Source organism: Sapajus apella, unplaced genomic scaffold, assembly GCF_009761245.1.
Source record: "Sapajus apella isolate SASKATOON/1434 unplaced genomic scaffold, GSC_monkey_1.0 scaffold56, whole genome shotgun sequence".
Lineage (NCBI taxonomy): Eukaryota > Metazoa > Chordata > Mammalia > Primates > Cebidae > Sapajus > Sapajus apella.
Window position 1 is genome coordinate 6,085,398 of NW_022436996.1, and position 17,603 is coordinate 6,103,000.

At 39.3% G+C, this 17,603-nt stretch overlaps 1 protein-coding gene across 3 annotated transcripts in view; it reads right to left on the reverse strand.

Moving 5' to 3' along the window:
* ACTR3B (actin related protein 3B) overlaps positions 1-17,603 on the reverse strand; it is a 104,141-nt gene that overhangs the window by 53,604 nt on the left and 32,934 nt on the right. For all 3 annotated transcript variants that reach the window (XM_032244932.1, XM_032244931.1, XM_032244930.1), the window contains 2 exons: positions 5,079-5,203; positions 3,778-3,888 (listed from right to left, as the gene is read on the reverse strand). In XM_032244932.1, the coding sequence (XP_032100823.1) occupies positions 3,778-3,888; positions 5,079-5,203 (236 nt within the window). The remainder of the gene's footprint in view (positions 1-3,777; positions 3,889-5,078; positions 5,204-17,603) is intronic.

Here is a 17,603-nt window from a genome sequence, read left to right on the forward strand (position 1 = left end):
AGCTTCACCACTCTGTACTCCTAAATGGAAGTCACCACCCCAGCTTCCCTGCACTGTACTCCTAAATGGAAGTCACCACCCCAGCTTCACCACACTGTGCTCCTAAATAGAAGTCACCACCCCAGCTTCCCTGCACTGTATTCCTAAATGGAAATCACCACCCCAGCTTCACCACTCTGTACTCCTAATCAGAAGTCAGCCATCCCAGCTTCATTGCACTATACACCTAACCATCTGCACTGCACTATACTCCTAAACGGAAGTCCACCACCCCAGATGGTGCAGAAGAAATTTCCTCCATGCTGAGGGAATATCCATTGTCTTCCACTGTTTAAGAGTTGTATAAACAGGCCCTTCCTGAGGGATTTTTTCTTTTTTTTTTGGAGACGGAATCTTGCCCTGTCGCCAGGTTGAAGTGCAGTAGTGCAATCTCGGCTCACTGCAACCTCCGACTCCCTTCCTGAGGGACTTTCCTGGGTGGTTTCAACTATACATGTTCCCTTATATAATTTTAAGAATTTTGAAAAAGAACTCCCCTACGCCCTCGTTGCAGCACCAGTCACCTCACACAGGGTCCTCTTCAAGACTCTGTGTGCCACTGGTGTCTGCTCATGAAGTCTCCCTAGAACAGAAAACTGGCCACGCGGCTCACTGTCTACACCGTGCAAAGGCCCCCTGACCTCCTCTCTCCACACTCCCCCACTCTCATCACCCTAACCCAGTCAGTCCTCAGAGTCACCATGCCCTCTCATTGCCAGTCGTCTGCATGTCCTAGTTGTTTGCTCTTGCACAATTTATATTCAAAAAGTTTGAAAATCCCTTCTGAGATTCTAATTCAATTTCCACTCAAGAGCACTGCATCTCTTTGAAATCTCTGAGTCCATTCTGAGCTGTGGGCAATGCAGTACTGGGGAAAAATGGAGTTCCCAGGTGCTGTCTACTCAGTCCACATAACCGGTGTAACCTGAGTCTCTGCACCTTCATGAAAACAGTGGCCAGAAGCTCATTCTCTCTGCATATTCAGACTGGGCACAGCCATCAGAATGGGTAATTCTGTGAGCTCCTAGGGGGTCCATCGTTTGGGCCTCTTAGACTCTCTTAAACCAAGAAGCCTTTACCTGATGTGCCAGTTCAGTAAATGTCTTCAATCCACCTTGATGGCTTAGCCTTAAATCTTTCCACCTGGTTCACTCCCCTTTAACTATTCCATCAATACACAGTTAAGGACATATATCTGAAGGAAATTTACCATTCTCATCACTTCCTCGACCACATCATGCAACAAAATGACTTGCAGAATTCAAAGCACAACATATGTAATACAATGTTTTCTTATGTTTTTAATAATAAACTACTGGTTTTGCACATTCATGGCAGGTACCCATTTTTAGCAAATAGCCTTTTCCATGTTCACACCAAACCCCTCCAATTCCATCCTGGCAAGTGGTTACATTTTACTATATCACATATGCCAGCTAAATCAGAAAAAAAATTCCCCTTTAATAAAAATGTCCTGTGCGCTGTGTCCTAGTGGTCCATATTTGCTCCACATGCCTAAGATTAGATGTCCCTCTAAGTAAAGCAAGAAGAACGCCTGGCACAGTAAGTTGAAGTAGACAGAAGGAAGCAGCTGGGCTCACTGCCTGCTCCTAAAATCCTCTCCAACAGGTAGTTTATGTGATATGCTAGAGAAGGAAAAATGCCCAATCTGACAGGGGGAGTCTGTGATTTGTTTTGGCTGTAAAGACAAAGCCACTCACACACAGTCACTTTCTTGGCTCCATGTGTTCCACGTAAACCACTGGGAGCCAGGCATGGTAGCTCATGCCTGCCATCTAAACACTTTGGGAGGCTGAGATGGGAGGATCACTTAAGCCCAGGAGTTTGAGGCCAGCCCGGGCAACACAGCAAGACCCCGTCTCCACAAAAATTTTTTAAAACTTAGCCAGGCTAGTGGCTTCTGCCTGTGGTCCCAGCTACTCAAGAGGGTGAGGTGGGAGGATCAATTGAGCCCGGAGTCCAAGCCTGCAGCAAGCTAGAACTGTGCCACTGAACTCCAGCCTGGACAAGACAGCAAGATCCCATTTCTAGAAAAATAAAATACAAAGCAAAACAGTAAAATAAAATAAACCACTGAGGATGTACAGAGTGAAAACACAGAGTGGCCTATGAAATGCAGTAGCCATACGTGGCAATTTCAGTTGTGAAGACACAGCCAGGGAAAAAAGATCAAAGACTGGCTTTAATATACATTGAATATATATTGGTTATAGAGTTACTCCATATTTAATAGTTATTCCATTAACAGCCTCATAGTTAAAATATTTCTTATACCAGATAATTTTTAAAAACACTTCATGTTCTAACATTAGAAAGAATTTTATAATTGGATCTGGGACCATTTGACAATGTACTTGTAGGGAAAATTAAAAAAAAAACCTAAATTATGTAGGTTTACAATGCAGCTTATGTTACATGAAACTGCTCTCTATAAAGCAAGCATTCTGTACGTGCAATTAACTTTAACTTGAAAAAAACATCTCATGGAAGAAAACATGTAATGTTGAGTAGAACCATTGGAGAACCAAGAGATATTTCTTCTCGTTTACCTGTGATCTTTTATCTCATTTGAACAAAATCAATTAAGTATCATAATTAGGGCCCAGAACTCAGTTCAGTTTTATTTTACAGTAACATTTAAACTCTAGAAAAAAATGACGTCTTGACCTGCTTCCTCTGCTATAAGCGGCAATAATTACAATCATCTTGCCATGTCTCAAGGACGGAAGTAGGCAGTTGGTCTACCCAAATCCATTCCTCCTTCTATTGTCCTTGCTTTTGGAGGCCTGTTTAGTTCCTTACCCTCCTCCAGGGTTCAGGTCATCAGACATGTTCTCCCTATCCCCTGCTCCAAGGAGAAAGTCTTGATGAATCTAAGCCAAAGTAATTCCATTCCTCTTGCTCTAACCAGGTTAGGCATAGGCAGATGGGGCAAATCTGCAGGGAAGGTTTCTGGGAAGCGATGTGCAAGGAAAACCTTCTACCTCTGTAAGGAAATATCCAAAGAGATGATCTAGGAATTAAGCGGCCATCCTGGGGCCCAGGGGAACAAATAAAAGAGCTCAAGCTAATGCCCTAGGCTGCATGCTCAGTTCCATTGCTGAGCTGCCAAAATAACCAGTCCTGGAACTGCCTCACCTTGGCTTTCTGTTTGGTAAGATAACAAGCCCCTTTTTGTTCTGAACACTGTTTTGTTCTGTTCTGTTCTGTGTTTTGTTTTGTGTGTTTTGTTTTGTTTTGTTTTGTTTTGTTTTGTTTGTTTTGTTTTTGAGACAGAGTCTCGCTCTGTCACCCAGGCTAGAATGCAGTGGCACGATTTCGGCTCACTGCAACCTCTGCCTCCCGGGTTCAAATGATTCTCTGCCTCGGCCTCCCGAGTAGCTGGGATTACAGGCACCTGCACCACGCCCAGCTAATTTTTGTATTTTCAGTAGAGACGGGGTTTCACCATATTGGCCAGGCTAGTCTCAAACCCCTGACCTCATGATCCACCCGCTTCAGCCTCCCAAAGTGCTGGAATTATAGGCATGAGCCACCACGCCCAGCCTGTTCTGAACATTTTTATTGAGCTTTCCACTATTTTCAAAAAAGCAGCCTGATTCATGCACATATCTTTAGAACAAATTTAAAATGCCCTAGAAAAGAATAATCTTCAGTTTAAAATCTAAGCAATCTGGAATTTACAGGACTATGTTCCTCTTAGTTCGAGTTACTCACCATTAAAAAATAATGGTCCTCAGGTTCAGCTCGAAGATATTTAAAAACCACTTGCTCCATGAACCTTTCCATTAGATCCCAGTCTTCAATGATTCCATGTCTTATTGGCCACTGGAGGATGAGAAACCAGAGTTGTCAGGCCTCAGTTCATGACAATAAAAGCAACTGTTTAACAGTGGCACAGAAGAAACTGCAATATTACAGAATAAAGGTCTCCTTCTTGTTGCAGTTTTTGTTACTTCTTATAAAGAAACAACAGCATTAAAAAAAAAAAGATTAAGTTACATTATTGCTCATATTCTCCTCCACTCATTTCTATTTCTACAAACAAAGAATCACCCTAACAATAAGGTGGGGACACGCCAGGCATGTTGGCTCACGCCTCTAATCCAACACTTTGGGAAGCCAAGGCAGGAGTATCACTCAAGCCCAGGAGTTTGAGAACAGCCTGGGCAACATGGCAAGACCCTGACTCTACAAAAAATCACAAAATTAGCCAACTACGGTGGTGTGTGCCTGTAGTCCTATCTACTTGGGAAATTGAGGTGAGAGGTTGAGGCTGCAGTAAGCCAAGACAGCACCACAGCTCCAGCCTGGGTGACAAAGTAAGACCTATCACTAAAACAACCACCAAAAAAAAAAGAGAGAGAGAAACAGAAAACTGCAGCTAATTACCATAAAACTGGATCTGGAGCTTAAAAAAAAAAAATGTCTGACAAGTTAGTCAACCTGCAATTTTCCAGTGGAGGGGATCTTGCTTTCACGTGTGACCTGGTGTTTCCTGAGTCTATTCTGCATTCCAGGGATCTGTTAATTCCCTTCATTCTCCAATCAAAAATACCCCTCTTCAAAAACAACCACCAGCACCACCTCTATTCAAACATAAGAATATAAACACATTCCGCCTGGGCATGGTGGCTCACACCTGCAATCCCAGCACTTTAGGAGGCCAAGGCGGGTGGATCACAAGGTCAAGAGGTCGAGATCAACCTGGGCAACATAGTGAAACCCCGTCTCTACTAAAAATACAAAAATTAGCTGGGCATGGTGGCATGTGCCTGTAATCCCAGCTACTCGGGAGGCTGAGGCAGGAGAATCACTTGAACCAGGGAGTCGGAGGTTTCAGTGAGCCGAGAATACGCCACTATACTGCACTCCAGCCTGGCGATAGAGACTCCAACTCAAAAAAAAAAGAACATAAATACATTCCATGACTCACAAACCCAACTTCTAGATGACTATTTTGCATTAATCATCCTGCCGCTCTACATTAGAGAAGCAAATTCCTGTCCAAAGTTTACCTTTGTAGCATACGTAGGTTTATCGATGGCTTCATCTCCAATGAAAAAGTCAAGGTCATCAACTCCCCTCAACACTCTCCTTTGGGCTTGGTCAACTACCTTTGCTGACTCTCTGATGGCAATACCTTAAAAAAAACATACACAGATTTCTATCACTACCCATATCTATTTAAATGATCAAAAGGGACAATATCGCTACATACATACAAGTAAAGTTCCATTGTTAGGGTTCCATGTGGAGTCAAGGGTGCTCACAGAAATGACAATGTCAACGAGCACATTAAATAATACAGAGACTAATACAGAAACAGGCTGTTCTATTCTGGTATGATTTTCAGAATGTACAAAGGAACTAAGCTTCTCTGCTTTTATGTTGACAGAAGCTACATTACTAAATTTCTCAGTTTTATCTGGAAAAATCCCTCAAGATTGTAAGTGAAATGTCTATACATCAGTAGCTTCCAAATTTAAAATACAATGTAGAAGGGGAGGAAATTCTGTATAATACAGAAGAGGAGAGTAAACTGAAAAATAGTGTCTACAATAAAACTCTACATCACATAGCCTTCAAACGTATTTTTAGTTTTGTTACGGGGGGAAAAGAGCCACAACTTCCCATTAAAAGGATAAATTAGAATGTTATTGGTTAATATCCGTAACCCAAAAAAAGGACCATAATCAAATAACTATTATATTAAAATTCCAAATATTAATGGCTTCATAATACATTAATAAGATCTTAACCTTAAATATTTGAGGATACATTTAATAGTAAATACTCATATCAAACTTCATTCCAGAATTTAACATCTAATGAAATGTGGAAGGCATCACAAAGATTCCATTTTTCACTTAAATTCATAATCCCTGGTCACACTCTGAGCTCTCCCAAGAGCTTATTTTCATCCATCAGGTCTCTACATAAACACCATCTCATCCCTTGAAGGCTTCCTTGACAACCTGTAGTTCTGCACATGTGTTTGATGCTTCCACTGGCCCTTCTATACTTACATCATGGCATTTTTCAGGATGAATTACAATTGTTAAAGATTAGTCTACCAAACTAGACTGTAGATCCCTTGCAGTAAGATAACATACATCTTTTACTGTTTCTCCAGTGGGAGGCTCGGATGTCATTAACAATAATAATTTACATTTACTGAACACTCTGCTGCTAAGTGTTTCCTTTTGCACGCTATTTTATGTAAGCCTCATAGTAGCTTTCAAAACAGGTACAATTATCTGCATTTTACAGAAATGGAAGCCTAACAATCTATCAAGGTCACACAGCTTCTAAAAGACACAGATAGGATTTGCACCTACGCAGGTTCCTATCACAATAGGCACTAGAGAAACATTTGTTAAATTAACATTCTACTCCACTAAAATATTTATTGTGGGTTTGAGAAATGGTAAAACTATACCTAAATAGTTCTAACATAAACCTAATTCCATAAATATACTAATGACATCTACTACCTTTAATGTATTTCTGATGAAAGAACAGCTCTCTAGCTATACATATATAAGTGCTAGATAAAGTTTCTCTGAATTAAAACATCAAAATATTTGTGACTTACTACCTAAAGTGATGTACAGAGTCAGTACGATCCTTACCAAAATACCAATGGCAACCTTCACAGAAATAGAAAAAATAATCCTAAGTTCATATGGAACCACCACAAGATACCCCAAATAATCAAGGGAATCTTTAGCAAAAAGAACAAAGCTGAAGGGATCACACTACTTGACTTCAAAGTACACTACAAACCTACAGCAATCAAAACAGCATGGTACTGGTATAAAAACAGACATGTAAACCAATGGAACAAAGAGCCCAGAAATGAATCCATGTATTTATATTCAACTGATTTTACACAATGGCAAAGTATAAATAAGTGGTATTGGAGAAAAACTTGATATCCACATGTAGAAGAATGAAAGTGAATGCTTCTCTCTCAACCATATACAAAAATTAACTCAAAATGGATTAAGACTTATTCAATGTAAGACCTGAAACTGTTGAACTAGTAGAAAAAAATGGGAAAATGCTTCATAACATTGGTCTGGGCAAGGATTTTTTTGGACAAGACCTTAGGAACACAGGTCACAAAAACAGACAACTGGAATTATCAAACTAAAAATCTTCTGCACAGCAAAGAAAACAATCAACAGAGTGAAGACACAATCTATAGAATGTGAAACTATTTCCAAACTACCTGACAGATTAATAACCAAAATATATAAAGAACTCAAACAGCAATTAAAAAAATAACCCAAGTGAAAAATGAAAAATGAACAAGAGCCCTGAATGGGCATTTCTCAAAAGAAGACATACAAGTGGCCAACAGGTGTATGAAAAAAATGCTCAACATCACTAGTCAACAGGGAAATGCAAATCAAACCCACAATGAGATATCAAACACCTCACCCCATTGAGAATGGCAATTATCAATAAAGCAAAAGATAATAAGTGCTGGGGACAAGGTGGCAAAAAGAGAATCTTTATACACTATTGGTGAGAATGCAAATTAGTACAGCCATTATGGAAAACAGTATAAACGTTCCTCAAACAATTAAAATCAGAACTACAATATGACCCAACAATCCCACTACTGGGCATATATCTAAATGAAATGAAATCAACATGTTGAAGAGCTGGCTGCACTCCCATGTTTACTGTAGCACTATTCACAATAACCAAGATATGGAATCAACCTAAGTGTCCATTAACAGATGAACAGATAAAGAAAATGTGGCTTTATACACAATGGAATACTATTCAGCCATTTCAAAAAAGGAAATTCCGCCATCTGCCCCCAACATGGATGAACCTGGACATTATGTTAAGTTAAATAGGCCAGGCACAGAAAGACAAATATCACGTGGTCTCATTCATATGTAGGATCTTAAAAAGTAGATCTCATAGGAGGTGAAGTGTAGAATGGTGATTATCAGAAACTGAGGCTATTAGGGGATGGAAAGGACAGGGAGATGCTGGTCAAAAAATAAATAACTACAGTCAGACAGGAAACATAAATTACAAGAGATCTAGTGTACAGTAAGGTGACAACAGTTAATGACGATATATTGCATTCTTACAAAATGTAAAGAGAGTATGCTATGTGCTTTCACCACAAAAATGATAACTATATAAGATAATGCATTTGTTAATTAGCTAGATTTAATCATTTTGTAATGTATATATACTTCAACACATCATATTACATATGATAAAAATATACAATGTTATCTGTATATTTAAAAAATTAAAGTCATAGCCAGCTATGGTGGCTCATGGCTCATGAATGTAATCCCAGAGACTCAGGAGGCTAAGGCAGGAGGATCACTCGAGCTCAGGAGTTTCAGAACAGCCTGGGCAAAATAGCAAGACCCCACCTCAAAAAATGCTAAAAAAAAATTAGCCAGGCACAATGGTACACAAGTCTGTAATCCCAGCTAATCAGAAGGATCACTTGAGCCCAAGAGGTTGAGGCTGCAGTGAGCTATGATCACCCCACTGCACTCCAGCCTGAGCAACAGAGTGAGACCCCATATCTAAAAAAAGTTTAAAGGTCTAAAATCTGTTTTTAATTAAAAATCTTTCTTAAATCCTTGTGACTGAATTTCAGGAGACAGTAAATAATGTTTCTAGGCTGGGCACAGAGGCTCACACCTGTAATTCCAGCACGTTGGGTGGCCAAGACAGGCAGATTGCTTGAGCCCAGGAGTTTGAGACTAGCCTGGGCAACACAGTGAAAACCTTTCTCTATACAAAAAAATACAAAACCTAGCCGGAAGTCCCAGCTACTTGGGAGCCTGAGACAAGGGGATTGGGAAGTTGTGACTGCAGTGAGCCATGATCACGCCACCATACTCCAGCCTGGGTGACAGAGCAAGACCTTGTCACTAACAAAACGTAACAAAATGTTTCTGAACTAATTTCTTCAAACAGTCCAGCCAAGTTAATTTTTCTACACAGCTACTTCATGAATGAGCACACAGACTTTGAAGTTCTGAAAACCTAGGTTTAAGCACTTACTTGCTAGCTGACTTGAGGAAAGTCATTATTAACACTCAGTGCTCTCTCCTCTAAAATGCATATACCACTACCTTCCAGGGTGGTGACATGGAACAATGTTTACAAAGTGTTCAGCAGAGAATATGCTACAGAGTAGTAGTCAATAAACAATGTTATCTATACCAAATTGGAGGCCAAATTTGTGACTGGCTGAACACTGAACAGGTACCCGGATACAACCATTCCAGAGAAGAACTGAGAAAAATATTATAAAAATGTTTATCCAGCAATTCCACTTCTAGAAATTCATTCTAAAGAAATAATCATTGAGAAAATAAAGGTATATATACAATAATACTCTTTCTAAAACTAATTGTAATAGCAATAAATTGAAGAGGGAAACTTAACTGACCTGAAATCAGAGATCAGATAAATTACATCAAATCCTTAGAAAGAGCTACTAAGGGCCAGGTACAGTGGCTCACGCCTGTAATCTCAGCACTTTGGGAGGCCAAGGTGGGCATATCATGAGGTGAAGAGATCTAGACCATCCTGGCCAACATGGTGAAATCCCCGTCTCTACTAAAACATACAAAAATTAGCTGGGCATGGTGACACATGCCTGTAGTCCCAGCTACTCAGAAGGCTGAGGCAGGAGAATTGCTTGAACCCGGGAGGGAGGTTACAGTGAGCCGAGATCTCGCCACTGCTCTCCAGCCTGGCGCCTGTCAACAGAGCAAGACTCTGTCTTAAAAAGAAAAAGAGCCGGGCGCAGTGGCTCACGCCTGTAATCCCAACACTTTGGGAGGCCGAGGCAGGCGGATCACCTGAGGTCGGAAGTTCAAGACCAGCCAGGCGAACATGGTGAAACCCTGCCTCTTAAAAAAAAAAAGAAAAAAAAAAACAGCTACTAAGTTGCCTTTCAGAATATGCACAGTGTAACTCCACTTCAGTAAATTTACCGAGTTACACGTGTGTGTTTAATGTAAATTCAGAAAAATAAGATGGCTAGCCAAAAGATTAATACTGGTTAACTGTGAGTGGTAGAACTACCAGTTGACTTTTTTCCAACTATTAAAAAAAAGATGAAAATAAAAGTAAAAGCTAATCTTTTGTTTGTAAGCTAAAGCACTGCCATCTTGACCAGAGCCAAAAATAATAATAATAAAAAATAATAAATAAAAGCATTTACCCTGTTACCTCTCAAAATAATTTACCTTTAAAGCCTCATTTCCAAATGAAAAGTTTTCAAGGTAAGTCAGGCTGTAGAATTTTCTCAAATAAAAAGTTATTAAGATAGCTAGAAATTTATGTTAAAAATTATTCCAAGACAAGTTAATAAACATATACAATTATTTCTAAAAGTAGATTATCTGGAATCTCCAATTTACTACAAATGAAGAAAAACAACAAAGCTATAAGGGTGAATTTTAGGCCAGGAGCGGTGGTTCATCCCTGTAATCCCAGAACTTTGGGAGGCCAAGGTGGGTGGATCACCTGAGGTCAAGAATTCGAGATCAGTCTGGCCAACATGGTGAAACCCCATGTCTATTTAAAAAAAAAAAAAAAAATAGCTAGGCATGGTGGTACGTGCCTGTAATCCCAGCTACTCAGGAGGCTAAGTAGGAGAATCGCTTGAACTCAGGTGACAGACACTGCAGTGAGCCAAGACTGGACCATTGCACTCCAGCCTGGGTGACAGAATGAGACTCCGAATCAAAAAAAAAAAAAGAGTAAACTTGAGGCCTTTTTCTCAGAAAGACATCTTAAAGTGACAGGATAAAAAGGTGAAAAGAAAAAGATACAGGGCAGAAATCACTTTCCATGCCTCATTTTCTCATTCCAACTCACTGCCACATTTATAGTCTCAAAGCTATCAAGTTATGAACAGTGGTACACAACTAAAGGACAGAACTTCTGCAGAACTGAAGAAAACAAGAGTGAAGTAGAAACACTGGGGCTGAGAATGAGAACGAGAAGCGAAGAGGACATTGGAGACCTCAGGCTGAACATGGGCTAGAAAAGTCTAGTGGGCCACACCCATCTCTGATAACATCCATCTCTGACCACTCTATGCAATGGCACATTGACTGACGCCACACAGAACCATCTGATGCACAACTTTGGTATTCCAAAGGGCCACTGGTGAGACAGCCTGTAGCAAACCTCAAATATCCTCACCCAATGTGCCACTACAAGTGACAGGTTCTATCCTCTGGGCAAGATCAAACTTAATTGTGTGTGAATTCAGAATTAAACTGCCAAATCAATATAAAAGATTGTAAAGAGATAAAGGCAAAAAGATTCTCCAATTCATGACATTATTCAAGTTTACCAACTATTTGAGGGCAATATACACAACCAAAAGAAAAAAAGACCTCATCTGAAGACTCTAGGAAAAAAAAAAAAGAAAACCAAAAAAACTACCACCTTAAAGAAAATGCTAAACTTAGTAACAATGAAACTATGACATTCAAAAATTTAAACGACAACAAAGTAAATCCTACCTCTCCCAAAAAGGCAAATCAAAGCACTCTGACCCCAAATCATAGATCTATGTATCGATGGCCCTTAAAAATTAAAACACATACACAACATACACACACACACACACACACACATACTCAAACACACATACAGACAAAGTATACTTCTTTTAACTACTTTACAGGAAGCAGCTGTATCCATGCACGAGAATAAAAGTATACAGCGCTTATATTTCAAATATTTTGTCTATACCTATAGAAACCAAGCTGTGGCCCAATCAGTTCTTATGAACCAATGGAGAAATATGTCTAAATAATCTATGTCATCCAAGCTATCTCTAATACACCACAACATACCACAGTCCCCCACTTCTACCACGACCCAGCAGTAACATGGAGCTCCTCCCCAAGTAAGTTTCAACAAAGGCCAACAGGAGAACCTGAACTCTGACCCCCAAACTGGCAATAATGAAGAGGTATCCCCATTCCCCTGCTGGAGCAGTGTCAGAAACGACTTGCTAAAACACAAAATTAAAATAAGAAGTTCTTAACCTAATACCCAGAGTATCTAGGTTTCCATTTTAAAACTCTCACCATAGCAAAAACCAGTAACATCTCAACTGAAAAGAGAAAAGATGATGAACAGACAATGCCACCGAGATGACAGAGACATACAATTATCAAACAAGGATTTAAGGAGCCATCATAAACTGCCTCAATGAGCAATCTCAAATACTCTTGACTCTTGCAACAAATGCAAAATAAATGGAAGTCTCAGAAAGGAAATGCAAAGACACAGCAAAGAAACAAGATATAAAGACAAAACCATATATAAATATTACAATAACCGAAATAAAAATCTCAAGAGACAGCCTCAACTGAAGAAAAGGACAGAGGACAGAAACACGGAACTTGACAGGGTAACAGAAATTACCCAGTCCTAACAAAAGAGAGAAAATAGATTGGAAAGGCCGGCCACAGTGGCTCACGCATGTAATCCCAGCTCTTTGGGAGGCCAAGGTGGGCAATCACCTGAGGTCGGGAGTTCAAGACCAGCCTGACCACTATGGAAACACCCCATCTCCACTAAAAATACAAAATTAGCCAATAGTGGTGGCGCATGCCTATAATCCCAGCTACTTGAGAGGCTGAGGCAGGCAGAGCACAAGGTCAGGAGTTTGAGACCAGCCTGGCCAACATAGTGAAACCCAGCCTCTACTAAAAATACAAAAAAAAAAAAATTAGCCAGGCATGGTAGCCGGTGCCTGTAATCCCAGCTACTCAGGAGGCTGAGGCAGGAGAATCTCTTGAACCTGGGAGGCAGAGGTTGCAGTGAGCCAAGATTGCACCACTGCACTCCAGCCTGGGTGACAGAGCAAGACTCTGACATACATACATACATATATACATAAGCTTTCATGGATTACAAGTTCCAGAAGGAAAAGAGAAAGAAGAAAAGAAGGCAGGACTGGAAGGTATGCAAAGAAATAATGCCTAAAACTGCCAAATGTGGCAAGAAAAAAAAAGGGGGAAGAAAAAATAAGAAACCAATAGATTCAATACTTAACAAACCCCAAATAAGATTAAAAAAAAAAAAAAATTCCAAAACCTATACTCAAACTTCTAAAAACTAAGGATTAAAAAAAAAAAAAAATCGGCTTCCACGGACATTTCTCATCAGAAATCATGGCACAAAAAAAAGGGGGGAGTTGCATGACATTTCTGTGCTGAAACAACTGTCCATCCAGAATTCTATGTTCAGCAAAAATATCCCCTAAGAATAAAGAGCAAATCAAGACTTTCAGTTGAAAGAAAACTAATAGAATTTGTCACCAGCATACCTACTTTGAAAGAATGGCTTCGGATAGTAAGGCAGTCCAGATTCTTTTAATCAATAAAAAAATAAATAAATATTAAAAAGAATGGCTAAAGGAAGTTTTCTAAAGAGAAATGATAAAAGAAGCAATCTGGGTATATCAACAAGAAAGAAAGAACAACAGAGCAAAAATGTGGAGAATTATTATTTCCTTTTCCTCTTGAGCTTTCTAAACTATGTCTGGCAGTTGAAGCAAAAATTATAACTAATGTAAATCTACTGAGATCCAATATATATCAAGGAAAGATTTAAGACAATTATATTAGAAATGGGGAGCTGGGACCGGTGGCTCATGCCTGTAATCCCAGGACTTTGGGAGGCTGATGGGGGGGGATCACCTGAGGTCAGGAGTTAGCAACAGCCTGGCCAACATGGTGAAACCCTGTCTCTACTAAAATTACAAAAATCAGCCAGGTGTGGTGGTGCACACGTGTAATCCTAGCTACTTGGGAGGCCGAGGTAGGAGAATCTCTTGAACCCGGGAGGCAGAAGGTGCAGCGAGGCAAGATTGCACCCCAGCCTGGGTGACAGAGTAAGACTCCGTCAGAAAGGAATGAAAGGAAGAAGAAAGGAAGAAAGAAAGAAAGGGAGGAAGAAAGAAAGGGAGAAGAGGAGAAAGGGAGAAAGGGAGAAGGGAGGGAGGGAGGGAGGGAGGAAGGAAAGGAGGGAGGAAGGAAAAAGGGGGTAAAGGTACCTACAGGGAGGTAGGGTTTCTACATTTTATTCCAATTGGTAAACTGTTGATTCCAGTAGACCAAGAAAAATATATATGTATATGTATATAATTTTTAATAATATATAATGTAATAACTAGACCCATCACTTAAAAAATTATACAAAGACATGTACTCAAAAACACAATAGGGCCAGGTGCAGTGGCTTGTGCTTGTAATCCCAGCACTTAGAGAGGCCAAGGTGAGAGGATCACGAGGTCAGGAGATCAAGGCCATCCTGGCTAACACAGTGAAACTCTGTCTCCACTAAAAATCAAAAAATCAGCTGGGTGTGGTGGCACATGCCTTAGTCCCAACTACTCAGGAGGCTGAGGCAGGAGAATCACCTGAACCTGGGAGGCAGAAGTTGCAGTGAGCCAAGATCACGCCACTGCACTCCAGGCAGGACAACACAGAGAGATTACATCTCAAAAATAAAAATAAAAACACAATAGATAGGCCATACGCAGTGGCTCATGTCTGCAATCTCAGCACTTTGGGAGGCCAAGGTGGGCAAAACACCTGAGGTCAGGAGTTCGAGACCAGCCTGGCCAACATGTCTCTACTAAAATATTTACATATATATATATATATATATATATATACATACATACATATATATATATGTGTGTGTGTGCAATTCTAAATATATAATTTATATAAATTATTTACATATATAAATTATATCTATATATTATATAATTTATATATATAAATTAGCTGGGGATGGTGGCACATGCCTGTAATCCCAGTTACTTGGGAGGCTGAGGCACGAGAATAGCTTTAACCTGGAAGGCAAGAGGTTACAAGGAGCTGAGATGGTGCCACTGCACTCCAGCCTGGGTGACAGAGCAAGACTCTGGGTTAAACAAAAAAACTACAGATAAATCAAAATGCAATTCTAAAACAAATGTACAAATAACCCACAAAAGTTAGGCAAGACAAAACAGAAAAATAAACAAAAGGAATAAACAGAAAAGCACTAATCAATAATTACAATAAATGTAAATGGTCTAAACATACCAATTAAAAATAGATACTGGGCGAGTACATTAAAAAAATACCTGAATTCTGCTGTCTACAAGAAACTCTCTTCAAATGTAACGATATCAATAGGCTGAAAGCAGAAAGATGAAAAAAGATATTCCATGCAAACATTAATCAAAAGAAAGCGCAAGCAGCTATACTGCTATAAGAAAAAGCAGTCTTTCCAGCAAAGAAAAGTACCACTTATAGACAGGGACATTACATATGATAAAGAGTCAATCCATCAAGAAGACAAAGAAATCCTAAATGGATATGCACCCAAAAAATAGAGCTGCAAAATACATGAAGCAAAAGCTGATGGGAAAAAAATACACAAATCCACAATTATAACTGTAAACTTCAATGCCTCTCTCTCAATTGATAGAACAAGTACACAGAAAATAAACAAGAGTATCAAAGAATTCAACAATGCCATCAACCTACAGGATCTAACATTTTATAGGACACTCTGCCAAACAAGAAGAGAAAGCACATTGCTTTCAAGGGCCCATGCAGCTTATACCAAAATAAACCTTCTGTTGGACCATAAAACAAACCTCAACAAATGTAAAAGAATTTAAGTCATACAGAGTATATTTTCTGACTACAATAAAATTAACCCAGAAACAGTAACAAAAAGATAATGAGAAAATCTCCTACACACTTGGAAATTTTAAAACACAGTTGTAAGAATCCACAGTCAAAGAGGAAATTTCAGAGAAACCAAAAAATACATAAGATGAAATGAAAATATAACATTAAAATTGAGGGGAATGACACAGCTAACACAGTGCCAATAAGGAAAATTTTGGCACTAAATGCTTATATGAGAAAAGAAGAATCTCAAACTAATAATCTAGAAAAAGAAAAGCAAAATAAACCCAAGGCAAGCAAAAGGAATGAAATAATGAAAGAACAGCAAAAATCAATGACATTTAAAACAGGAAATTTGAGAAAAATCAATGAATCAAAAAGCTAGCTCATGAAAATTAAAAATTTTCACTTTGTGAAAAACTCTGTGAAGGTAAAAAACCAAGCTACAGACTGGAAGAAATTATTTTAAACCACATATTAGACCAATAAACTTATATCTAGTATATATAAACAACTCAGTGAGATATCATCTCTACAAAACTTTAAAAATTTAAAAATTAGCCAGGTGTGGTGGTGTACAGCTGTAGTCCCAGCTACTCAGGAGGCTGAAGCAATAGGATCACTTGAGCCCAGGAGTTCAAGGCTATAGTGACCTGCAATTACACCACTGCAGTCCAGCCTAGAAAGAGAGAGATCCTCTTTCTAACAAATATAAATTTTAAAACAAAATTAAAAATAAAGAACTCTCAAAACACAACAGTAAGAATATAAACAGTCAAATTTAAAAATGAACAAAATACATGAAAAGGCATTTCAAGGAAGATGACATTCAGGTGGCAAACAAGCACATGAAAAGATGTTCAACATCACTAGCCATGAGGGAAATGAAAATGATGAGAAATCATTACACACTTACTTGATCAGCTAAAGTAAAATATAATGACCAGGCACAGTGGCTCACACCTGTAATCCCAGCACTTCAGAAGGCCAGACGGGTGGATCACTTGCTATCAGGAGTTTGAGACCAGCCTGGCCAACATGGTGATACCCTATCTCTACTAAAAACACAAAAATTAGCCAGGCATGGTGGTGAGCACCTGTAATCCGTTACTCAGGAGGCTACGGCAGGAGAATGACTTGAACCCAGGAAGCAGAGGTCGCAGTGATCCAAGATGGTGCCACTGCAGTCCAGCCTGGCAACAGGGCAAGACTTGTCTCAAAAAAAAAAAAAAATTAGATGGGCATGGTGGTGCATGCCTGTAATCCCAGCTACTTGGAAAGCTGAAGCAGGAGAATCACTTGGAACCTGGAGGAAGAGGTTACAATGAGCCCGGATCGCACCACTGCACTCCAGCCTAGGTGACAGAGCAAAACTCTGTCGAGATCTCAAAAAGAAAAAGAAAAAGAAAGGGATCTACTGTATAAGGAGTAGTATTTTTGCTGAATAGTATTCAGTGTATGATATATCACCATCTGTTTAAATATTAATATACGGAGGAACATATATTATGGAGATAATAAAATTATAGATATAGAAACGGAGTAGTGGTTAAGAATAGTGGAGGAAGAGGAGTAAGTGTAATTATATAGGAGTAGCACCACAGAGATCTTGGTAGTGAGAAAATAATTCTGTAACTTGATTACAGTGGTAATTCAAATAATCTACAGGTAGAATTACAAAAACACAGACCTATACACACACAGTGTACCAACGTCTGTTTCCTGGGGCTGGTCTGTTTTTGTTTTTTAGAGACAGGGTCTCACTTCTGGTTGTAATACTGCACTACAATTTGTAAGATGTAACCTTTA